This window comes from Pituophis catenifer, unplaced genomic scaffold (assembly GCF_029215685.1).
Source record: "Pituophis catenifer annectens isolate HBS135680 unplaced genomic scaffold, rPitCat1.0.hap2 SCAF_2, whole genome shotgun sequence".
NCBI classification, from domain to species: Eukaryota; Metazoa; Chordata; class Lepidosauria; order Squamata; family Colubridae; genus Pituophis; species Pituophis catenifer.
Genome location: NW_027256882.1, coordinates 73,086,294 through 73,112,055, shown reverse-complemented (window position 1 = coordinate 73,112,055; position 25,762 = coordinate 73,086,294). Strand labels below are relative to the sequence as shown.

Genomic DNA, 25,762 nt, shown 5'->3' with positions numbered 1-25,762 from the left:
TTGGTAGTTAAAAGAGATTATAACTGTATTCACGTTCAATGATAGCTTGGGATACTCATGGATTCATATAACACTGGTTCCATTTCTCTCCTGCACAACTAGCATTAAAATAGCATTTTAAAATAAAACAAAAGAAAAGAAAAGAATGGTACTGAAGTCCTAAGGTTGCTAATAGAGATGTCCATGGAGATCCCAAATGTAGATAAATCCGTGCTGGCTCAGGTCAGCAAAATGTTACAAACTGAAAGTTAATGTTACACATTGTGGGTTTTTTTTCTTGTTCCCCTTGATGTTATTTCTTAGGCCTGCAAAACCCAAACTGTGGGCCATAGGTCCTAGGGCATCACTGTGCATAGTTTGGGAACTATGCTAGAAGCCCTGTGAATCAGAAAAATTTGGGAACCTCTGCATGAGGCTTATCATTTGCAACACTTACCCTGATATGACTTTGTTTTTGCATTTTGGTTAAATACGTCATCTTCTGCTTCTATGATAATCTTGAACCTCATGACAATCCCACTTCCATTCAGTTAATCCCTGGCACATCTTTGCCTTGTTTTACCTCCATCCAAATAAAATAAATTTTTGTACTTCTTTAGATTTGTCTTACTAACACTATTGGTCCCTTCCTGGATTTAATCTAACGGTTTATAAATTGCCTTCTACTCACACCATGGGAATATCTTTCCTGTAATCTCTGTGTGTTCAAATTTCAAATGGTAACAGTTGGGAACCATTAAAGGTAAGAATTAGATTTATCAGGTATGTCTATTAATGTTGCTTTAACTCCAACTTCTTTTTTTTATTCAACCTTCATAAAACTCACTTTACTGACTTTTGAATAATGTTGAAACATAGAATAGAAACCCACTGGTTTCATCTCTTTAGCTAGCATGCATACAATTTCTTTGAAAGTATATGCCTACATACAGGGGAGAAAATGCATCTTAAACTATTTTGAACTTCTCCGGTTGAACTAACACTGCTCTTCTGCCCATAATTTCATATCTTTTAGCACAGGTTTTTCTATAACTTGATACAAAAGCTGAAGAAATTGAAGAAACAATAAAAGCTGAACAATAAAAGGGAGGGAGGAATTCTATAGAAGCGAGAATAAATACACCTGCCAAAGTCCTACTTATAATGGACATTCTATTTTTTTTACAAGGAAACAAACTGTCTGCTTTTACTTTCCAATACTCTTTGCCTGAATGTTGGAAAAGCAAAGACAGACAAAATATTAATCAATATTATACATGCAACATGGCTCTTACTAAAATATCAGAAGGATAATGTTCTTGGATTTAAATCTCCAATGCATGCAAATTTGGTTATAAAATAAAAATAATGGTACTGAAAAACTGCATTACCTTCAACTGTTACTAGGCAGCAGTATTTGAGGAATAAAAAGAAACACATTAAACAATGTAACGGACTATTAAAAAATAGTAAATATTTCCTTTGAATATTTAGCCTTTATTATTTCTTGTACCTTGTTTAAAAGTTTGCCTAAGTAGCAAAGGTTCCAAGGAAGGATCTATATCTTCTCCAACATTTTCAAGCAGAAGAGGAGTTCCAAACTGAATGCAATTTTCTAGAGTTCTCATGTAGTCTGAATCAGTAAATTTTATGACGCTCAGTCTGTTCTCTTTCTCAGAATGTTTTATCCATTTATTTGCTTGACCTTGGGGATCAATCATTAATGGCCTACAAAATAGCATCAAACCTATTAGAATACATTATTAATTTTATGCATAAAATTAGTAATAATTTTAAAAATTTCAGTTTAACAATTCAAAAAATGATTTTAGTATTGGTTTTTAAAATGTTTAATAATAAACATTTGTTGGAGGAGATGACTTTGAAAATTAATAGAAAGGTGCCAACAACAATCCATGAATTTCACAAAATATCACTGATATCACTGAACCAATAATCAAAGATTATACTTTATCCATTATTTATACTTAAATAATTATTTAAGTATTTATACCTAAATAATATTAAATAGTATAGTATACTTTCATTATAGTTAAAAAAATACTGCAGATTTATTACCTCAGGCAGCTATTTTTTGGGGATATATAAATATGCCTTCAAGTCAGTCTTCACTCCTGCCAACTGCTTGACTGGAGTGTCTCTGCAGTTTTCAAAAGTGGCTTGCCATTGCCTTCGATTCAGAGAGAATGACTGGCCCAAAGTTACCTAGCTGGCTTCATGCCTGAGAGAAGACTAGAATTAGTCTCCTGATTTTCATCTAGTGCCTTAACCATGACACCAAACTAGCTCTCATTTATCATTTTCCTTCCTTCCATCCTTCCAAGGTGGGTACAATGAAGACCCAAATTGTTAGGGGTAATATGCTGACTCTATAAACCGTTTAGAGAGGGCTGTAAAACCCTGTGAAGCGGTATATAAATCTAAGTGCTATTGCTATTGCTATTTTACATCCAAGAAAATGCTCTCTGTCCTGAAGTATATCTTAATCTCCTTCAATTGCCTTAAGGACAAGTTGGTGGGTATAAAATAATTAACAATCAACAATACATATAGAAAAGAGAAAAAAAATATAACCAGAGGTTTAAAACTATCAATATGAATGTTTCAATAGCCTAATGTTAGTTACCTACCAACGTCTAGAATTGTCAACAATCACACCATTATCTATGGAAAACTGATCTGTTGGAAGACCTGCAATATTCCAGGCTCTAATTTTTATTGGATCACCAAGGGTCTTACTTAGAGAGAAGTTTTCAGAACATGGAATATTTTTCACCTGTAGGCACAGATAAAGCTTGTATTAACATTCATTATTATTAAGCATGTGTACATAGAGTATTAAAATAGGTCATGTTAATGTAATCTCATTTTTTTTTGTAAATATTTTTTATTTATTTTTTCAAATTTAAACATAAAAACATAACTTTCAAGAGCAAAAATCTCGATCCGGTCATAGATGGTTACCACGCTTACATTCCTTTCACAAGCTCAATTCACAATTTCCATTACATCTTTTATAAATAAACAAAAAAAGAAAAAAAAGAAGATAAAAAAGAAATTCAAAACTTAAGAAAAAACCAATTTTACCTCAAATTTAACATTTTCATCTCAATAAATCCATTATATCTATCCAAAATTAGTTTCAAATTCACTTTCACTCATTTTTACATCTGCATAACAATTCTAAACATATCTTTATTCTTCTTTACCTTATATCTTATACAAGTCATATCAAAATAATTTTTACAATATTCTAACCTCTTGTTAAGTGTTTACCTTACAATTTTATCACCATTTATTCTTAGTTTAATTCAATACCACTCCATTTTTATTATATTTTATAAAACAACATTTTATCTAATTTTAATCCTTTGACCCTTATCTTCAAATCAGTTTACCTTAGTTTTTTTTTTCTCCCAGTTTACATATTACACAGATTTCTCACAAAGGCATATTTTATTTACTCCAATTTCTAATATATTTTCCATTATATCTCCCTCTAATATTTAACTATCTTCCAGCTTGTTCTATTTGATTAATTCTCAGCTTGATCCCCTCCAAAACACCAACTATTTAATTGATTTCAGAATAGTTCCTCAATCTCCTCCAACTCTCCTCCTATTTGTTTGACTGTTTCCAGCATTTTGTGGGCTGATTTCCAGCATAGTCTCCTCCTTAACTCCCTCCATTGTTTGGCTGATTTCCAGCATAGTCTCCTCCAACTCTCCTCCTATTTGTTTAGCTGTTTCCAGCATTTTATGGGCTGATTTCCAGCATAGTCTCCTCCAACTCTCCTCCTATTTGTTTGGCTGTTTCCAGCATTTTGAATTAATTTCCAACGTATTTCCACCGAGTCTCAAACTCTTATCTAGTTGGTATCCATCTCACACATTTTAACTGTAATATAATTATCTGTTTTATATCATTTTTCCATCCTGCTCTTTCAATTTAAATCTCAGTATATTTCATAATGGTCATCATTTCCAACTTGTATTACCTTAATTCAAGACTAATCACTAGCATCTGTGTATCTTGTATTTTGTTCAATCAATCCTTATTCATCAGTTTAACATTTGTTTGCAAATTAAAATTAAAACGTATTACATCAAACAATACATTTTCTTAAAATTTTCCTGCCTCAAAATATATTCTTCTTTATTATTTTTATCCCCTTGATATCATCCACTATTTTAATAGCCACCTCTTATTTTCTATTTTTATTATTTCACAACTCTTCCTGTTTTTATCCAAAAATCATATATACCTAGGCTTTTAAACTTTATCATATATACATAGCCTTTTAAACTTTACATTTCAGTTAGTCACATTTAAATTTATCCACTTTAATTCTTCCTTTTCTTCCTTTTCCTCTCTGTCCAAAGTGCTCTATTTCAAGGTTCATCAGTTCAAAGTAAAGAATTTCTGTATGTCCTTTAAAACTATTAAAATGTCTGTTCCAAGCGTAGTGCATCAGCTTCCTGTCTTTGTTAACTACGCCACACCTAGTTTTGTCAGTCTCCATTGTTAAAATCCAAAATGTTCTTTCTTTCTTCTTTCTTCTTTCTTAAAATCATCTGGGACAGAATAGGAATCTCCAAAATCCTTATATCCAATATTAATTTCAAGTAATCCAAGGTAAAAAGCCAATTAACATGTTTCTTTTCCACCCAGAAAGGGAAATCTCTTCAATCGGAGAGGGCTCGCAACTTAGGCGTCCTCCTGAATGCACGGCTATCTTTAGAAGAGCACATGACGGCCGTGGCCAGGGGGGCTTTTTATCAGGTTCGCCTGATACGCTAGTTGCATCCCTTTCTGGATCAGGACTCCCTACACACAGTCACTCAAGCACTCGTCACTTCCCACCTGGACTACTGCAATGCTCTCTACATGGGGCTCCCCTTGGGGTGCACCCGTAGGCTGCAGTTAGTCCAGAATGCTGCTGTGCGGGGGATTATGGGAGCGACGGGGCGCTCACATATGACACCTCTCCTGTGCGAGCTGCATTGGCTTCCTGTGGTCTTCCGGGTGCGCTTCAAGGTGTTGATGACCACCTTTAAAGCGCTCCATGGCTTAGGGCCGGGGTATCTGTGAGACCGCCTTCTGCTGCCAATAGCCTCCCACCGACTGGTTCGCTCACACAGAGAGGGCCTCCTCAGGGTGCCGTCGGCCAGACAGTGCTGGCTGGTGACCCCCAGGGGGAGAGCCTTCTCTGTGGCAGCACCTGCCCTCTGGAATGACCTACCCCCTGAGATACGCATGATATCAGACCTCCGGACTTTTTGTCGGGCCCTGAAAATACACTTATTCCATCTAGCCAGGCTGGCTTGATCCAATCCACTCAGTTTTAATTGAATTTGGTTTTAATTGGGTTGTTTTAAATCTTGGACCGAAATTATTTAATTGTTTTTTAAACTGTTTTTAAATTTTATATGCAATGTTTTATCTCGGCTGTACACCACCCTGAGTCCCGCAGGAGAAGGGCGGTATAGAAATAAAATAAATAAAATAAATAAATAAATCCACTTCCCTGCTTAATCACTGCAGACTCCATGGCTATTTTGTAGCCATCCATCTGTCTATCTTCATTAGCTTCATTTTCTTTTAAAGGCATTAATTCTCAGGAATATCCATTTCTCCTCTCCACTCCAGTTAAAGGCACAGTCAAATTTCAGAAATTTATTAATACCAAATCATCCAGTTTAAGTTTACTGCAACAAAATTCAATTTGGGTCTTTTACCCATTTTTTTTTTCTTTTCAATCTTTAAGCCCCGCAGTCCAGTAGCCGCTTTTAATTTTGGGGTCTTATTTTCCAATAATTCCAAATAGGTACGTTGTCTGGGTTGGTGTCACTCACTCGGCTTCTTGATTTTTGCTCTTTCTTCATCTTCTTCCTCCAGCACAATCCTTGTTCCCAGTTGCCGCGGTTTCAGGGCAGCCGCCATGGCTGCCGTTCTGCTGCTGCCGACGTGAAGGAGAAGCCTCCGGCCCCAAGGAACCTGCCCATTCCTCTCGGCCGCCCAAGGCGTTTCTTCTTGTCCCCCTGTCCCTACAAGACAGGGGAGGTCCGCAGACCTATCGGCGGCAGCTTAGCAGAGGGGATTTGGCAGAGCTCAGCGGCGCTCGCCATTTCCCCGTCTATGTCCCCGCGGCGCCAACCGGAAGTTCCTCATTTTTGAGTAAGAGTCAAGAGTAATTAAATAGAAAAGGTTAATAGGCAATACCAGGAAAATTTCCTATACTTAAAGCAAGATTTAGAAAAGCATTTCACTTTTAGATTCTTCTATACTATTTTAAATGCAGATTTAGCTATTGTTTCCATTATGATGTACAATATTAAAATCATAATGCATGTTAAAATTATTTCCATCATGCTAATAACAAGATATAACATCTATTTTGACAGAGTCATTATTAGAAGAAGACTATGTGTGTTCTAGGAATAAAGCAATAAACTAATACTACCTTACAGAGTTTGCTCCACTCTTTAGTACATTCTTGTCGAAATCCAGCAGTAAAAGCACCAAGGTAAGCTATCACCCCTGCTGATATCAGAACATCTCCTGTCAAATTATCGTAAGTGTTCTGGAGGTCATCTGCAGCATGAGACCATCTAAGGGAGAAAAGGTGAGCAGATTAGCCCAAATGACATATTTAATAGTTCATGAGGTTTATTTTTATTTCCTCTTATATCAGAGTTGTTAAAATTAATTATGTGCGTAGAAAAAGTTATCAGGAAAAGGATAAGTTATATTTCCTTTGGAGAAGGAATGTTATTATTTTACAGATTTTATATGTAAACCACTGAAAGTTTATCTGGAGTATACAAGCAATAAATAATACAACTAGAGTTCAGAATAAATCTTTCATTATGTAGATACTGTAAGACATAAAAATAGCCCCGTGTAGCAGCAAAAAATCAATTTAAAACAATTTGTCAATAACTTATAATGTTATCATTTTTAGGTTGTAAAAAAGTAAAAAAAATAGTAAATAGTATGCAAACTCTTTAATACTGTTTACACTTAAATATCACTGAAAAGTGTGTATTTTCTTCCTTATAATAGTTTTGGTAAAATGAGTACAAAGTATTTTCTCTGACCTTGATTTTTCTCCACCAAGTCCTCCAATCAGCTTTTCTGCTCTTTCCAGCTTTTTAGCGCACAGATCCACTTGGAACTCTAGGCGGGCTTTTTCTTCGGTTTTCTCATTGAAGGTTTCTTGCAATGCTTCCAAACGATCTTCAACAGCTTTAAGTTCAGCTCTCTTCTGATTTAATAATGCCATAGTATGTGCTAATGACTGCTGGGCTTCTGCTAAGCGGGCTTTCTTAGGAGCAACCACCTATTTAATAAATTTAATATAGATTATTATATTCTATAATGATTATGATTTTAAAAACAAAAACAGATGATGTTTTAAAATGATTAAATATGACAATATGCAGGGGGTTGGACTAGAAGACCTCCAAGGTCCCTTCCAGCTCTATTCTGATTAATATGAAGTACTTCCTTCTAGATCAGGGGTGTCAAACTTGCGGCTCATGGGTTGGATGCATCACATGCTGGCCATGCCCATGCCCAATTTAGCGAAGGGGGAAAAAGTCACCGTGATGCTGTGATGACGATCTCGTTGTAGATCTTTTCTTATTTTCAGTGTAGAACTATTTTCTAACACTGCATGATTTACTCTTTGGATAGATTGCTGCAGAAGACTATTCTCTTGTTAAGAAATTAACATGAGATTTCTTACTGCTGATTCATACACACAGTTTTTCAAGAGATCTTCACTTAATTGCAGTGTTACTGGACTATGACTAAAATGATTGGCAGAATTATAAACTAGATGTTTATACTATATCTCTTATGCTAAACTAATGTAATAATTATAGTGCAATATACCAAACTTCCATATTCAAAAGCAGTATATATCCAAAATTTGTGTTTGCGCTGCAAGAGCATCCCAAAAGAATCTGACTAGGAGCAATCGTATTTTCAACATAAAAAGGAAAAAAACCCGTAACAATACCTTTGCTACACGGTCATAAACCTCCATTGCCATAATCCATTTACATAACCCTTCTGCTGCAGAAGATGCTTTAGCCACTTTGGGAGGATCAAATTCAGGATTAGTTAGATATTCTGAACGAATCTTCTGCATCACTGATACCTATATGAAACATACATTACATACATCTGAAATTCAGTAGTAATAATTTTCTAAATGATTTGGCTATTGTTAGACATGCATTACTCAGTAGCTTTTATAATTAAGCTGTAATTTGCTCCCCCTGCTGGTGATCCCTAACTTGTCCTGGGCATGTTTATGACAGAGACTGATGGATTCTCCTGGTTTGTTCAGCTGGCAGGAAAACAGTTAAGAGATGACTCTCAGTGTGGGAAAGGCCTTGGACTGGGGCTTTAAGGAGATGGCAAGTTCTGACAGATGCCAGATGGCTCTGGTTTGGCATAAGATAATTTGCACAGATGTGTTCAATAGGAGACTATCAACTTCTGGGCAGTGGTTTTGTCCTATTCTGAAATAGTGCTAAACCCATGCTCAAAAGAAGCCTGCTAATATTATCTAATATCAACAGAACAGATCAGAAAGATCCAGCCTCATTTTCTCCCCCAACTATAATGTATGTTATAAACAATGCCCAAGAACTGAATGGAAGAGCAGAGGCTAAAGTGGCCTCTAAAGTAGCTAATAGATGCTGGGCTAATCCATCTCTCTGAATCATCTGTCTGGTGTAGACAGAGACTAAATGGTCAGTGAAGAATCACTGCAGCCACATAATTTTTTTTATAGCATGCTGCCTGCTTAAATGAGAACACATTACTTAAACAGTAGAACACGTAGCAATGACTTTAAGCTGTCTCAGATATGAACCATGAAAACAAGGTATGTTCATGAGCACGTGGTAGGAAAAAAGAGTAGCTGGGGCTTGTTTATGTCCTAGCTACAGGAAGGGTTTACAATTATTATTCTCACATGTGTGATATGTGAATATCTCTCTTCCATTTAAAGAGATGCTGGCTTTTAAAGGCTAGAGAAGAGATAAGAGTCTAGCCTTTTTGTTGTAACTGTTGTAACTGAATCACAATTTATTATTTTTTAAGTATACAAAGACTTACTGGAATGTTATCTTTGTCATATTCTCTCAGATCTTTAAGGAAATTCATTTCACCTAAAAGTTTTTTGCTAGGTCCCCAGTAGTCTAAAATCTAAAAAAAAGTTAAAGAATTATGTTAAATGATTTTTTTTAAAGGTAATGAGAAAGTGGGAAAATGCAGAGGATTTTCTAATGAATGTATAATTTGAAGGATATCCAATAAGAGGATGCAGAAAAGAATTTGTATGGAATAAAATAACTATCATTGACTATATATAGCAAGGACTGTGAATTTGCACTTCAGGCTCAAAGATAAAAAGCTTTTTTAGAGTTCACATGGATACACCGGTAACACCTGTTGACAATTACTTAAAGCAAACATAACTTTCTCAGGGTCCTGTGGCAGCTGTGTGTTTCTAGGAACCAACAGAGCTGCTTTAAGGATTGCTGAGAGATGCTACATAAGAGGTCCTTTATCTTTAAATCCAAAGCTCTACACAACCCTATCCTCTGCACACTACATGTCTGAAAATAAATCCATCTTACATTTTTGAAAAAATGTTGAGCTTCATCATTATAATCCTCCCATATAATCTATTAACATATGAAATAAAGTGGTAGATTGTTTTAATAGTGGTGTAAAAATAGATGATAAAGGAAAAATCCACATTTTAGTGAAAAACAGAACAAAAAAAATTGAATTAAAAAATTGAAAAATCCAATAGTCTGTTATATAAATTAACTCCACTTCCACATTCCTAGACATTCTTCCTATCAAGGTAGAAATATTTTACTAACAACATATTATGGAACCAATAATCCAACTTACTGTTTCTCTGCACTTTCTCATTTCATGATGAAAACTCAAGAGAATTTTCATGGAGATGAAACAACTTTACCATGCCTACAGTTTTATCTTATTTAGCTCTAGGTAGATGTTTCCTGTTTGTTAAAGTGGGTTTTGCCGTTAGAAGCATTTTGCTTTGCTTCAATTACTTTACCTTGCCTCCAATTCCAGAAGGATCAGCAATTTTTTCTGGTTTTATATCCTTCATGACACAAATGGCAGCCATAACTAGTTTAACTCCAGAAGGTGGATTCTTCATTGATTTTACAATTGTAATATCTGCAGGCTAAAATATTATATATTGTCAAGTTGTAGTTTTCAAAATGTCACATATTTAAATAGATCTGCTCCCTGTTCTTGGAGAAGATCAAGGATTAAACTTTGATCTTCTGGATGGAATAAGTGATGGAATGCTCCTTCAATCAAACAATGAGCAAGAGAATTCTATTCCAACCAAGTCTCTATTTAGGATTCTTTCATAAGCTCTTACTGTCTTTAACTTGCCTTCAGGGTGTCAAGTGCGGCCAATGCTGCCTCTAGTGCTGGAATTGCTTCGGCAAGGTCACTCTCACATTCATTTTTCAGTGCCTGAGCTTCCGTGGCCTTTTCTGTAGCAAGCTCCTCATCTACTTTTACAGTTTTGCTTTTTGCTTCAACCTCAGCAGATTCCTTCTCAATGATCTAGAAAGCAGAGGTAAAGTAATCAACGAACAATTATCATGAAACAGGTACACAATCCATTAGATTCATGCATATACTTAGTAAGACAAAATAACTGTTTTGAACATCTGCGTTTATATTTGGAGCCATATAAAAGGTATTTTAAAAAAGTTAAGCTCTGCATAAAATTAATGATTGCCACTATAATTATTGTTTATGACTTCTTGTATTGATGTTTTTGAAAGCATGTTTCTGTCAAATATATGAATATCCATGTCAACCATCCCATTCAGTCATCTAGCAAAGAAAGACTCCTGGCTATTTGTTTTTGCCAAGAGTAAACTTTAATGAAGCTTAGGTGGTTACAGAAGTAGTTTAAGATGAATCTGAGGTTTTTCTTTGCAAACAATACAAAGTAACTTTTCTTCTTCCCTCCACACCTCCCCATCCCAGCCATGCCCCGGTTATCTGCAAGTGTCCAATTAGGTGCCAGTTATACATATCAATAGTTGACCTTGGCTGGCTCACAAGGCTCAGCTAGGCTTCCATCCTCCACTTCTTCCTTACAGTCCCTCTCCAACTCCTCTCCCCTCCCCCCGCCCATTTCTAATGTCTGGCTGTCATCTCATGAAGCTTGGACAGAAGAGACGCAACCAAGACAATCTATTAGGAAAGTATAGACTTTTATTACAGGTAGTCCTTGACTTACCATTGATTGCCTAGCAATGCTTAAATGCTTAGCAACCATTTGACGTTACAACAAACCTTTCAAAAGCTATTTATAACCCACACATACACCCCAAGGGCACATGATCAGATTTAGATACTTGGCAACTATGTCACCTTTACAGCTATTTGCAGCATCCTGTGGTCACATACTGCAATTTGTGTTATTTTTTGCCAGTTTCTGGTATTTATGTCTGGTTTCCAGCAAAAAATACTCATTGGAGAAAATTGATTTGTTTAACAATCACAATATTTGCTTAACAATCGCCACAAAAAATGTTTAAAAAATAGGTCCAATCACATGATGCTTTGACTTATGATTTATGACCTATAATTCTGGATTATATTTCAGTTGTAAATTGAGGACTATCCGTAATCCCACTTTCACTGGGACAAACTGTGTGTGTGTGTGTGTGTGTGTGTGTGTGTGTAAGTGTGATTTTAAAAAAAAAGTTTTAAAAGACAGATTCTACTTGGGTAAAATCGCCACTGTCAAATACTTGACAATGAATAGCTCTCATGGCAATAGGGACAGCTAACATTACAAAAACCTGAAAGGAGAAAAGCCAAGACATTTATTTATTTAATTGGATTTATATGCTGCCCTATCTCCATAGGACTCAGGGCAGCTCACAACAATAAACAAAAACAAACAGACCGTTAAAAACAAAGTCCATGATAAAATTGACAAAAAATCCAATAAAAAACCCATTAAATTCTATTAAAATCCCATCAATCTAGGGCGGCTAGATGAAATAGCCACGTTTTCAGCTCACGGCGGAAGGAGCAAAGGTCGGGGGCCACCCGGAGCCCCAGAGGGAGTTGATTCCAAAGGGTGGGTGCGCCTACAGAGAAAGCTCTCTCCCTGGGAATTGCCAGCCGACATTGTCTGGCCGATGGCACCCTGAGTAGGCCCTCCCTGTGAGAGCGCACTGGGCGATGGGAAGCTGTTGCTGGCTGCAGATGGTCCGCCAAATATCCCGGGCCTAAGCCATGTAGGGCTTTATAGGTGATCACCAGCACCTTGAATCTCATCTGGATGGCAACTGGCAACCAATGCAGGTCGCGCAGGAGGGGTGTAACATGGGAGTGTTGGGACACTCCCATCACTACCCGTGCGGCGGCATTCTGCACCAGCTGAAGCCTCCGAGTGGTCTTCAAGGGCAGCTCCATGTAGAGAGCATTGCAGTAATCAATACGGGAGGTGACGAGTGCATGAGTGACCGTGCGTAGGGCATCTCGGTCCAAATAAGGGCGCAACTGGCGTACCAGGCGAACCTGAGCAAATGCCCCCCTAGTCACAGTCATAACATGATCTTCCAAATTTAACCGTGAATCCAGGAGGACGCCCAGGTTACACGCCCTGTCTACAGGGGGTAACGCTTCACCCCCTATAGCCAGAGATGGAATATCTTGTTCGAGCCGAGGTGCCGGTACCCACAGCCACTCGGTCTTGGCAGGGTTGAGCCGCAGCCTGTGTGTGTGTGTGTGTGTGTGTGTGTCTGTACGTATTTGTGTTTGTGTGTAAATGTGATTTTTAAAAAAAGTTTTAAAAAACAGATTCCACTTGGGAAAAATCGCCACTGTCAAATACTTGACAATGAATAGCTCTCATGGCAATAGGGACAGCTAACATTACAAAAACCTGAGAGGAGAAAAGCCAAGACATACTTGTTAATTAATGATTACTATAATTCTTAATAGTCCTGAAACTGATCTGAAGCATAAGGGATTGTCGTTTGCCATCTGATGTTTATTTAACAGTAATGTAAGCTAACCACTAACATTTACACCATAGTGTGCCTAGCATAACACAGCAAAGCAAAATCTTTATTTTTGTGATTAACCCTACAAAATGATATTAGAATGATGAACATTTACAACATTTCAGTATGAATAGTTTGCTGTACAAGTCATAAAAAATACAAATTTTCTCACACAAAGCTATAAAATCACCATATCATTAAAATACTAAAATTAGTATGATCATTTGATTGTATACTACAATAACCACATTATCCTAACACCATAAATTTTACCTTCATCATGGCTGCATTATCCACTTTTGCTTCCTCCAATTTAGGTTGCAAATCAACAAGTTCTTTCTTCATTTCACCAACCTGAAACCAACAGTAGTTGTGCATGAATTGTTTAACATTCACAAAATAGACAGAAGAAATAAAGCATTTATTATGTACTATTGGGATTACGATCTAAACTCATTAATTTTGGAGAAGCCCCCCTGAACTAATTATATTTATTCATGGGTAGACATGCTAGAAATTTCTAGCCTGCCCTACAAATCAAATCATATAGAAATGTGATAATATTTCTTGAAATAAATGCAAGTAATTGGTGATAAGAACTTGTTATTTAAAAACAAAACAAATAGCACAAGGCACAATCCAATTAAAACAAAAGAAAAAGCTAAGATAGTTGAGTTTTGAAATTACGAAGCTATTCTCACAAGATAAATGTGTACTTTTATTGTTGATTCACCTGAGATTCAGCAAAAGCTAATTTGTCTAATCCATTAGTATATCTTTTTTTTGCCTTCATTATAGTATCACGATTCTGTGACAAAAGAAGTTGGAAGGAACCAATAAGTTCAAGGTAGGAAGTAGGTGTAACATAGTTATGTCGTCCCAATTGGTTCAAAAATCTGCATTAGTAAAAAAATAATGAATTAATTAATTATAACAAGGATTCAAAGAAAAAGCTCTACTTTGTTTGATAATAAATATATATTCTTGTTCCTTTCCCTCTATGTATGTAGCAGAATAAGCAAGACATTTACTGGTAAATTTGAAAATTATAATTGCTATTGTAATAAAGCTAGTGACTCCTAAAGCATTCCACACTGAAAGGCTTGAACATGTGTAATTCAGCTTTTGCTTCTCATATAATCCCATTTATATTATGGAATAATATAGGTAAAACCAGACTATGTCTTTATACTTCCTTCAAAGTGCATTATAAAAGTAGAACAGCCTCTGATAGTTTCAGATTTCTGGCAAGAGCCAAATATCAAAAACAGACATTCCTCTTAGTTAATCAATATCCTCAAAGAGGCTTACTTTCACTTATCCCCCACATTCTGAAAATTTGAAAGAAGAGGCAATAAAAGAAGAACAACAATCCAAGAAGAGATACAGATGTTCTTGCTTTAACTATCCTCTCTGCAGTGAAAATGTGAAGAGTGTGAGAGCTTATTTAAAAAGGTAATACATAAATAGTAAATAATCTAAGATGATTATATTGATTTCATTTGGAATTTTGCAAAGGGGATTGTTGCCTTCTTTTACACAGACATACACACATCACAACATTTCTCTTTCCCCAATATATTCCCTTTTATATCGAGAGGTTAATCTTCACTCATTTTCGAAGGGAGTTTTTCGATCACACCTTCCCAATGCGCAATGCCTCTTGCATTTGCCTCTTGCATTTCTGTGCTGGCACATGGTTTGTTAAATTCTATGGTTGTAGGTTTTAAGCAAGAAGATGCAAAACATTTCCTATAGCTGAGGTGAATGGAGAAGTTCTGGATAGAAGAGTCAAGGGCTTCCCAGTTGGAAAAGTAAGATATCCAATGGTAGCCTATTATAAATTATCTTTTACTGGACACTCTTAGAAGAACTTCCTGTGGAGGCCAGGGAAATTTCAAATGATCCCTTGTAGCAGTTATACTGTTCTTAGTAGTTCAGTCCTAATGATGTGACTTCTCCATATTGTGAAAACATTTAAAAATACACAGAGAGTGTGTGTGTGTGTGTGTGTGTGTGTGTGTGTGTGTGTGTGTATGAGGGATGCCATTCATGAATTTTTCTTATCCATAACATTTAATTTTGATTAAATGTTGTACATACTGTTCAATATGATAATTCAAAGCAGATAGAAAATGACATTACAGCTTTATTTCTGAGAATATGTTTTAATCTATTTATTAAATAGTAGAGTTTTTTAGCAATATTATTTTATATGCTGGGATTTTTTCTTTTGCATTTATCTTAGGAGCATAAACCTATATAGAAAGCTAACCTTTCAGAAAGCGATAACACAGATGTATGGAAATATTTACAGATAGGAACAACTTCTGTACGTTCATTTTCTGTGAGCTCAAGCTTTTCCAAAAATTTAACAGCCACACGTTCAAGAGCATCTTCAGGCCATGGCTGTAAGCATAAGGATATAAAGTTTTCTTACAATGTGTCTTCTTATACAGGTAGTCCTCAATTTACAACAGTTCATTTAGTGACTGTTCAAAGTTATAATGGCACTTTCATACTTACAACCTTTGTAGCATCCCCATGATCATGTGATCAAAATTCACATGTTTGGCAACTGGTTCATACTTATGACTGTTGCTGTGTCCCGAAGTCATGTGATCGCAAACTTCTGAAAAGCATAGTCAATGGGGAAGCTAGATTCACTTAATAACCAGGTTACTAACTTATCAACTTGAGTGATTCACTTAACAACTGTGACAAGAAAGATTGTAAAGTGGGGCAAAACTCATTTAAGAAATGTCTCACTTAACAACAGAAATATTGGACTCAATTATGGTCATAAGTCAAGGACTACCTATACATCGTATTTGCTACTCCATTCCAGTAACAGTTCATCATGAAATTTGTTAATTGCAGGTAAGCAAAGAAATAGGAAAAACATTCACATTACTTCATTTCACAGATATTCCTTTTCCTTGCATTTCACATAAGATCTTAATCAATATAATGACAATCTAGAAAAATAGTGGAGGGAAAAGCCATTTAATTTTTTTTTAGTTAACAGAGGAATTTTCTTCTTACATATTCATTTTATTTTATTTTACTACATATGTATTTCTTTGTATTATTTATTAACAATCAACCTCAGGCACCACAAGCACTATATCCAGGAGTTTTTTGGATCCCATAAAATATTTCCATACTGATACGAATATGTTAAGTTCTCTAGCCATATTTATAGTAGTAAGTAGATCAGAGTGGGATCCCCCAATCTCATATTCTACATAGAATATCATTAATGACAGTAAATGAAAGAGAAGTGCTGAATCCTTTCTATTCACTAATAGACAATAAGGTATTGTTTTACAACACACTATACGTCACTATACACAACAAAATAGCTCAAGTAAGAACCATTCCCCGCTATGATCAACTGTCCAATGTCATATGGAGTAAAGAATATATTTTTGAATGACACTGAGATGCTTTAAGAGGTTTTTTAAAAAACCTGTAGTATGCAAGCATCCAATCGAACATTCAAATATTCATTACCAATCGAACATTCAAAATTGGATTATTCTCTGTAAGACAGAAACTTTTTGACATTCATTCAAAATCTAAGAAAAAGATTATCAACATCAGAGAGAGTAAAAAGCAAGTTTTTATGGGTAAGAATATATAAGAGCCTGGTAAATATACTGACATTACTCTGATTATTTCTACAAACCTGGAACCAATCAATAGTACAACAGTTGATGAGAGATGGAAATTGTCTCAGGCGATTGCGAAAAGCATCTCCAATTGGACTGAAAGCTACTACAACATGGAGATTGTCTTTGCAACGGTTGACAAAGAAAGCAAATAAGGCCAATGGACCAAGCTCTTCATGCTTATGGCCTGCCTGGGCTACAGCACGAACTCCCTAGAGAATAAAACACAGAAGTAAATCACCCAGTTCCAAAGTCTAGTTTTGGAAAGCAATCTAACTACTAATAGGAACTGTAATGTATTCATCAAAAGAAATTAACATGAAAAATATATGTCTGATTGAGAAAACAATGCCAATTAAACTGATAAATATGCAAATAATAATAATTTATTAAATTTATATGCTGCCCAACTCTCAGTGAATCTACTGAGAGTAAATAAATTGCCTAAGTTCAATAACTGCGGTGGAGCATAAGAATCTAAAACTATTAATATTTTTAAATTGAAGCTAGTAGTAAGATTTATTTAACCTGTATTGTATTTTAATACACTTATCCTATTTGTTTCCTTTTTATTAATCATATTTCTATAAAGTACAAGCAACTCTACAAAGAGTTCTGTCCCACCTGGATTACTGTAATGCTCTCTACATGGGGCTCCCCTTGAGGAGCACCCGGAGGCTCCAACTGGTCCAGAATGCGGCCGCGCGGGTGGTTATGGGAGCGACATGGCGCTCCCATGTAACACCTCTCCTGCACGAGCTGCACTGGCTCCTGGTCGTCTTCCGGGTGCGCTTCAAGGTATTGGTTACCACCTTTAGAGCGCTCCATGGCTTAGGACCCAGGTACCTATGAGACCGCCTTCTGCCACCGGTAGCCTCTCACCGGCCAGTACGCTCCCACAGAGAGGGGCTCCTCAGGGTGCCATCGGTCAAACAGTGTTGACTGGCGGCCCCCAGGGGGAGAGACTTCTCTGTGGGGGTACCTGCCCTTTGGAACAAGCTCCCCCCCGGAAATACAGAGGATCCCGGATTTACGCACTTTCCGCTGTGCCCTCAAGACTTTTTTATTCCAACAAGCTGGGCTGGCCTAACTCTTTTTAATTGCTTAATTTTAATTTGCTTTTAAAAAAAAGGGGTGTTTTAATTAGTAAGGGCCAAATTTGTTTAATATGTTTTAAATTGTTTTTAAATTTTATACTGCATGTGTTTTATTTTTGGCTGTTCACCCCCTTGAGTCCTTCGGGAGAAGGGCGGTATATAAATCCAAATAAACCTAAACCTAAACTTCACAATATCTGAAGGAGGCAATCTTGAAGATATCTGAGTGCCAGGCCATAAAGGATTATATATTTGAAAGCTAGACTTTGAACTGTTCCCAGAAGCGTTTTGAAGCCAATGGGGTAATTGCAAAATCAACAACTTATAACTACGCTGATTCCCACTTGCCACTAGACAGAGAGCACTTCATTCTTCAGCAACAGTAGGTTTCAGGTAGTCTCTAATAGCCCTATATAAAGCATGTTTGCAGTAGCAAACCCAAGAAATGATAACAACTTGCATTACTGTTACCAGGATCTCCTACTATTTTATTAATGGCATATTATTATCTATATAGCGTAATATATAGATAGGTTTTAATTTACCAACTAGGGGCATGGTTCAATTGAGGTTAAGCAAATTACAAGTTATTTTCCTTTTAAATAAAGCAGACTTAAACCTCAGTTTTAGCTGTGGCCATGTGTGGTAATATTTTAAATTTTAATCTTAATATTTTTTTAAAAAAAAATGAATAAATAATTCTAATATTTAAGAGAAATATTATATGGGAATACCTCCATAACTTCCTGTTTCTCATCAGCTGCAAAAAGATTGGGTACTTCTCCTGTATTAAGCACACTGTCAACATCTTCTAAAAATCCTTCTTCTTTGATTTGTGTGTCTGTGATCAAAAACACAGTTTTCAAGCCCTTCATACCTGCGCTCCTCAGAAGGTTCTAGAAGTAACACAAACATTATTAAGCATTCAGTGCAATAGATACAACAGCCCAGTTAAGGAACTACCAAGACCATTCCCATCAACACTGTTACCTACTTGGATAATGAAATGTCTGCAAGAAAACATCCACGCTCAGAGAGCACCAAGAATCTCACAGTAGTTGTAACTGCTGTTATGAAGACTCTCCTTTCTTTAGTTCTTTCTTTAAACTTTTTTCATTTATTACTTTTCTTGACTTTTTATTTCATAATCTGTATTTTTTATTCTTTTAAAAAGAATATATATATATATATATATATATATATATATATATATATATATATATATATATAAATTTACGTGTGTGTGTATACCTATATATACATATACAGTATGTGTGTGCATATATTGATATATGTATAATATCATATTATATATTGATATGTATAATATCATGTATTGATATTATATATATAATATGATTATTGATCACATTAGGATAATTCATGTATTCATTTCAAATCCATCCCCCCACCCCCAAATCTTCCACTGCCAGAGCACAGAGCATTCCAACTCAAATGCCTCATGGAATAAGTACATTACTTCACCATGCAGAAAATTTCACTTCTGACTGACCTTTTAAACTTTACAGTATAACTTTAATAGGTAAAATCCTGCATGGTATCTAGTTGTGTAAATTACTCCAGGGTGGTTTTAAGAGCATAATTCTAAAACCAGTTAATTAATTATATTCCATGAAGGAGATATCAATTCTTAGCCACCACAAAATGGATTTTTTCCAGAATCACTGGTCCCAAGCCTCATCCTTTAGATCTTTCTAAAACCATTAAGAAGACTTTAAGCTATATAAATTTAATTGTATATTTTTTACCTTTAGGTCGTCCCTCCACTCATTCATTCCATAGCTCTTGGAGATTTCAGGTTGGAAAATATTCATTTTTGCCATGGATGTAGCCAATCGGGTCATGGATTGTCGTCCACTTCCTCCCATTCCAACAAGTAAAGCATTACCTCCAGATTGCTTGAGCACACGGCATATACGAGACAAATGTTCCAATACATACCTTTGATTTTAAAAATATCAATTTCAGCAAACAACATTATAATTAAAATCAAATCTTTTTCATATAAAGATGGAAATTAACAATATTTTCCATCATTTTGAAGTGGAAAATTTAAAAACTGTGGTATAAGCTGTAATATAAATTTAACAAAATTTTACAAAAGGAAAACCTCAGATTCTGCCTGCCCCCCCAACATTAAGAAAAAATAGACAGATTTGGCTGAATGTTAATTAACTAAATATTTATAAAGAATTATTTTTCATTCTATATACTGAAACACATCATTCCTTATCTTTTATTCAACTTGAAAATTGTGGAAAATTGAAGAAACAATGAGGACTTGAGGAAAAAAATTGATATTCATGTTAAGGGAATAACACTATTTAAATATATGTTTTGTTTGTGACTCGTAGAATTAGTCTAATTTATTTCCAAAATCTACAGAGTTTATAAAAAATACAATCTGTTGACTTTTGAAAAAAAGTCAGTTTGAATCAGGAGTTCTGTATAAGGTAATTAACTACTGCTACCAGATTTTGCCTGGGCAAGTTCCTAAATTAAATTAGAACTCTGTATTTTTTCTAAATACAAATAAGCTATGTAAGACTATAAGTACTCTGTGAATAAGCATTGGCAAAAGTAATGTACAAAGCTATTGCACCTAAAAATTACTAGATTCATTCTTGTTTTGTGAGTTTGATTATATTCATCCAAGCATAGTTCTACAACATCATTGAACATTTGTATGCTTGGAATTTCATAATAAAGTCTTTCTTCTCCTTCAAGGTCAGGATTCATGTAGTCTCCAAACAGCAGATTTCTCAGATCTTCTTCACTTATCTAGTGATAGAAAAGAAATGACATTCAGTCATTTCAGTCTAAAAGCATTATATGCAATTAAGAACACAGAAATTAGATTATGATACTTGTACTGACAAATGTAATAAAAGGTTAGTGATAAAGATTTGAATGTGCCATTTTAAGCCTCAAAGCCATTGTGCATAAGGTCATAAATGCAACAAATACATGATAAAAAAATCATGGAATGCAATGTAAAAAATATTCAGATTACAACAATTAAATCAGAAAGCACCACTGTTACTCAAAACAGTACTAAGCATTACTGTATACAATAACCCTTTGCTATGCTAATTTTGCAAGCAGGAGAAAATGTCATTATCTTGATTCAGATCTAAATAGCAACAATAACAAAATATCTTGATTTAATTCCTATATGGCTTAATTTGTACATACTGTACAGTATATGCTGAATAGTGGGAGATTGAAGAGACAGAGGCAGATCTTCGACTTCAACTCTATATTATAAAAAGCAATAACCTAGTAACTTTCTGTCTGACAGCTTGCTCTTTTATAGGGAGCTGTCAGACAGCTCAGCCAATCGGAATAAACTATTTTTCCCGCCTAGACGGCGGACCTGAGTGAAACCTATATTCTTCGGCTTCACTCTTTCATTGAGTAATTAACAGTATATATAGAACTGTATTTGTCACATGGAATCAACGTATCTTTTCCATGCTCTCTAGCAAAACTTGTCAATGTGATTCTAATTCTGAATGATCAGCAGGGCAGGAGTTTATAGACCTATTTAGGAACGGTGTCCTTAAGGCCAAGTTAATTCTGATCCTGGATAACAAAATAAGACATTCCCTTAATAACTTTAATGGATTTCTCAGAGCTTCCATAGCTTATCAGATTCTCATATTTTATTGAAATACATGATTTGACAGATACTCTGGTCCTGAACCAGGCAGAATTTTAAAGTTGACAACCATCAACTTGAATTGCACCCAGAAGCCAACTGATAATTATTTCAGCTATTGCACTAGTGTACTATTTCATCAAAATAAGTAGCACCAATAACTTGCATTGCTATATACTAGATCACATATATATCCTGAATGATCTTCAAAGGCAGCTCCATATACAATGTACTGCAATTGTTGAATCAAGACATGAGGAAGGCATGAATTACTATGACAAATAGCTTCTGATCCAGAAATGGTTGTAACCGGCATACAATATGGAGCTGTATGAAGGTCCTTCTGGCCACAGTTACCACCTGCTCCTTAAGCAGGAGCTGTGAGTCCAAGTCAACACCCAAATTATTAATCAGTTCAGCACAGATGGTGCAACTCTTTCCAGACAGCTGCCTACAAAATGTCTCATTTGCAATTTCTTACTTCCAAAATACAAATCATATTTAATTAGTAATTTCAACAATTATGAATAAGATAAAATAAATAACATTTCAACAATAGAATAGAAACACCTGGGAACCATCTACATATACTTGGTAGTACTGTGGTGACAAGAATGCAACAGAAGCTGGTTTCTGGGTGGTCTTTGTGAACTTTTCTCCAAGGATCTTTCCTTCAGAGCAGTTGAGGCTAACAGCTATGTATATTTGAGGGGTCCTGTTAAACAGGTTCATGAACTGATGCTTCCCTCTATCTTCCCAAAGAGTGAGGTTCTATTTTTAATGCCAAAAATAATGTTTCCCTTCTGTCTCTGGGATCTTTTCCTATTTTTATTTGCATGTTTAGCTTTGAAGTTGTTTGAAAAAAAATGAAGAGAAAAAAAATGAAGTGAAAATATTCCTCCAAAGGTAGCAAATGATGGAGCTTTTTTTTTTTTTATGGGAGATTTTTCCCTCTCTTTCATATAGACCCTGTTACCATTTCATACTTCTGCTGTAACAAAAGGAGCTTTTGAAACTATCATGCAGCAAAAAATCAAATGGGTCTCTCCTGCATTTCCTTTCTATTTCAGAGAATATCACTACCCAGATACCTCAATTAAATATCTACCCAACCATAATTCACTCAAATTGCATAGCCACTACAATATATCCCAACAGTCATATTCTGTAACCTCTCAAAAAGGTCACAAGATGTATCAGAAGCAATGGTGGGTTCCTCCCGGTTTGGCCCGGTTCTCCCAAGCTGGTAACGGTGACGATATGACGTTCTGCCCCCCCGCACCCTCCCACTCCCCGCATTATTCTTACCTTTTATTTGGCCCCACCCCCAATCTATTGCTGCCTCCTGAGTCCCAGCTGATGGCTAGAAGAAAAAAAACTGTTTAAACTCTTGCCGTGGGGCTTCAAAGGGCCACCGTACAGCTGATCAGTGTTAAAAGAAAACAGATGAGTTGACCAGTGCCTGCAAAAATACATGAGTAGATCAGTGCCTGCAAAAATAAATGGGTAGACCAGTGCCTGCAAAAATACATGAGTAGATCAGTGCCTGCAAAAATACATGAGTAGATCAGTGCCTGCAAAAATACATGAGTAGATCAGTGCCTGCAAAAATAAATGGGTAGACCAGTGCCTGCAAAAAATAAATGGGTAGATCAGTACAGCTCTGCAAGCAGTTAAAAGCCTGGTAGACCAGTACCTCTGCTAAATCTTAAATAATTGTCACATGACCATCAAGCCACACCCACAAAATAAGCCACGCCTACCGAAACAGGTAGTAAAAAAATTTAGAGCCCACCCCTGATCAGAAGTCATGGGCTACAGTGTCTTCATGCTGTCCTATGTATTTTAAAAAAGGCATAAAAATATGGCTATTCTGAAATCAACATCCAATGAAGAAACTTCTTGTTTTTGCCATATGGAATGGCACACAATTGTAAGATTTTGCTCTATTTCTAGTAAAGCTGATCAGGCGGGAATGAATAACAGATACTGTAGGTTTTTTTAATAAATACTTACAGGTGCATTTCCTTGTCTCAGGTGTGAAAATACTGCATCAAAGGCTTCTTTGAAATGTTCTTTCACAATTTCTTTTATGAGTTTGAACACCCAAGCCCTATCAGCATCATCCACAAGCCGGTCATAAAACACTCGAAATACTTCATGTACAAAAAGACGAATCATTGTATGCTTGTTGACAACTGAGTCCTTCTTAATAAGCAAGCAGCCTAGGATAACTCGTGAAAAATCACGCAAATTGAACGTATAATGGGATTTGGCTGGGGTTGGCAATAGATTTGCCATGGCTTTCTTATATACCTTAATTATTGGAAAGAAAAAAGGAGACTTTTAGAATTATGAACTTCATAAACATAGATTATCAAACATAAGTATGTATCTACATCTACATCTGTATTGGATTTGAAGGCTGCCCAATTCCAAAAAAACTCTGAGCAGCTTACACATTTTTTAAAAATAAAGTTTCAGAAAGAAATATTACCATCCAGATAAAAATAACACCCCTCCAAAAAATCACCAGGGGCTCCATGTATATACTCTAATCACAAGCCTGGGAGCAGAGCCAGGTCTAAAGAAACTCTGGAACATTTGAAGGATGGAAGCTATCTCTGGGGGATGCTGTTCCAGAGGACAGATGCCATGGCAGAGAAAACATGCTTCTCACTCCCACAGGATGACATTTAATAGAAAGGACCCAGAGCATACCAACTCTGCATCATTGTACTGGATGGCCAGTACATTTGGAGATGGATGCTCTCTTAAAAATCAAAGCCCTATGCCATTAAAGGTGACAATCAGTACTTGTAATTGCAACCAGAAGCCAACTGATAACCTTTTCTGCTAGTGAAGCAGCAATGATATATGGGCTTGGCAAGACATGCCCATTACAGCCCATGCCATTGCATTTTGAACCATCCCTAGCTTGTAGATGATCTGTTGAACAAATCTGTGACAGAAACATGAAAACAACAGAAGTGAAATGTGAGAAATAATAAATTATTACAAATACCTTTTACTCCAAGTTCTTTTATATGACACAAAGGAGTTAAGTTGTGGAAACTGCTGCAAGCAGTAGTGGCAGATTTTAAAAGTGGACTTCAGGGGGTCTTGGCAGATCAGTCTATTCGTGACTACTAAAGAAAGCTGCAGGTGACTATGCACATAAACCTATTTATTATTTGATTTATAACAGCACAGTAACATTGGAGATCCAAAAGTACTAAGTGAGTTTATATACACATGCACCTGTCTACAGGTATCTGGAAGTACAGATATTTTGTCAAAGCACCAACATTACTATTGGTGATATTGCGGTCCAAGCTCTGCCATGTGTGTGTGTGTATATGTGCATCTCATGATGGACATGCAAAAGAGGCAGAGATTGCATTGCAATAATTGCAATGCTCATTTCATAATTTCTCTCTCTTGTCGATCCCTTGAATACACTTTCTCAATACTACCAGTATTTCAGAAAATATTTGCCCGTTAGAAAAATTAATTGCACTTTCTCCCCAAATGATACATTTATGAGATTATCTGAGTCATCTTGAAAATCTGCTAGTCCACATTTTTAGCAGAACTAAAAATAAGCAGAGAATATGACCTACCTCCATAGTGCCACTGACAATCTGGTTTCCAATTGTGAAATATTCTGGAATAAATTCATTTACTCTGAGATAGAGAGAAACAACAGTAGAAAAAATCCGGACCATTGTTTCATCACTAAAGGAATTAATGGTGCAAATATTGAAATGTCTCAGGAAACGAGGTGTTACAGGATTTCTTCCGCCACCTGGTGGACCCATGGCAGCCATCAACTGAATATCAACTAGTGTAATTTTATTTGTGTCTTTTAAATCATACCTTTAAAAGAAATATGTGAGATTCAGACAACCACAGCAATAGACGAATATCTAGTGCAAGAGCATAGAAATGCCTTAATATTCATCTAGCTATATATAGTATCTTATACATTAACTGTGCAGCAAGACTTTCCCTTTTCAATCCTCATCTTTGCATCATCCTGCAAACCTCCAAATCTGATCCAATGGAAAAGGAATTTCATTGATAAAACGACAGAATTGAGTACAATACCACAATTTCTTAGTACTGCAGAAATAATCACATGAAAGGGGAATTCCTTATGGAGTCACACTTACATTATTATACATTATTATGAGT

The 25,762-nt window shown here is 35.9% G+C and overlaps 1 protein-coding gene across 1 annotated transcript in view; it reads right to left on the bottom strand.

Moving 5' to 3' along the window:
- The window catches only part of DNAH12 (dynein axonemal heavy chain 12), a 121,957-nt gene that overhangs the window by 21,841 nt on the left and 74,354 nt on the right, over positions 1-25,762 (bottom strand). The window contains exons 42-58 of the mRNA XM_070934365.1: positions 25,189-25,444; positions 23,582-23,881; positions 20,507-20,685; positions 19,653-19,845; positions 18,618-18,779; positions 16,804-16,998; positions 15,388-15,521; positions 13,846-14,008; positions 13,386-13,466; positions 10,465-10,641; positions 10,115-10,246; positions 9,136-9,225; positions 8,027-8,167; positions 7,101-7,342; positions 6,464-6,611; positions 2,631-2,776; positions 1,493-1,707 (exon numbers count right to left, since the gene is read on the bottom strand). Coding sequence (XP_070790466.1) covers positions 1,493-1,707; positions 2,631-2,776; positions 6,464-6,611; positions 7,101-7,342; positions 8,027-8,167; positions 9,136-9,225; positions 10,115-10,246; positions 10,465-10,641; positions 13,386-13,466; positions 13,846-14,008; positions 15,388-15,521; positions 16,804-16,998; positions 18,618-18,779; positions 19,653-19,845; positions 20,507-20,685; positions 23,582-23,881; positions 25,189-25,444 — 2,954 coding nt within the window. The remainder of the gene's footprint in view (positions 1-1,492; positions 1,708-2,630; positions 2,777-6,463; positions 6,612-7,100; positions 7,343-8,026; positions 8,168-9,135; positions 9,226-10,114; positions 10,247-10,464; positions 10,642-13,385; positions 13,467-13,845; positions 14,009-15,387; positions 15,522-16,803; positions 16,999-18,617; positions 18,780-19,652; positions 19,846-20,506; positions 20,686-23,581; positions 23,882-25,188; positions 25,445-25,762) is intronic.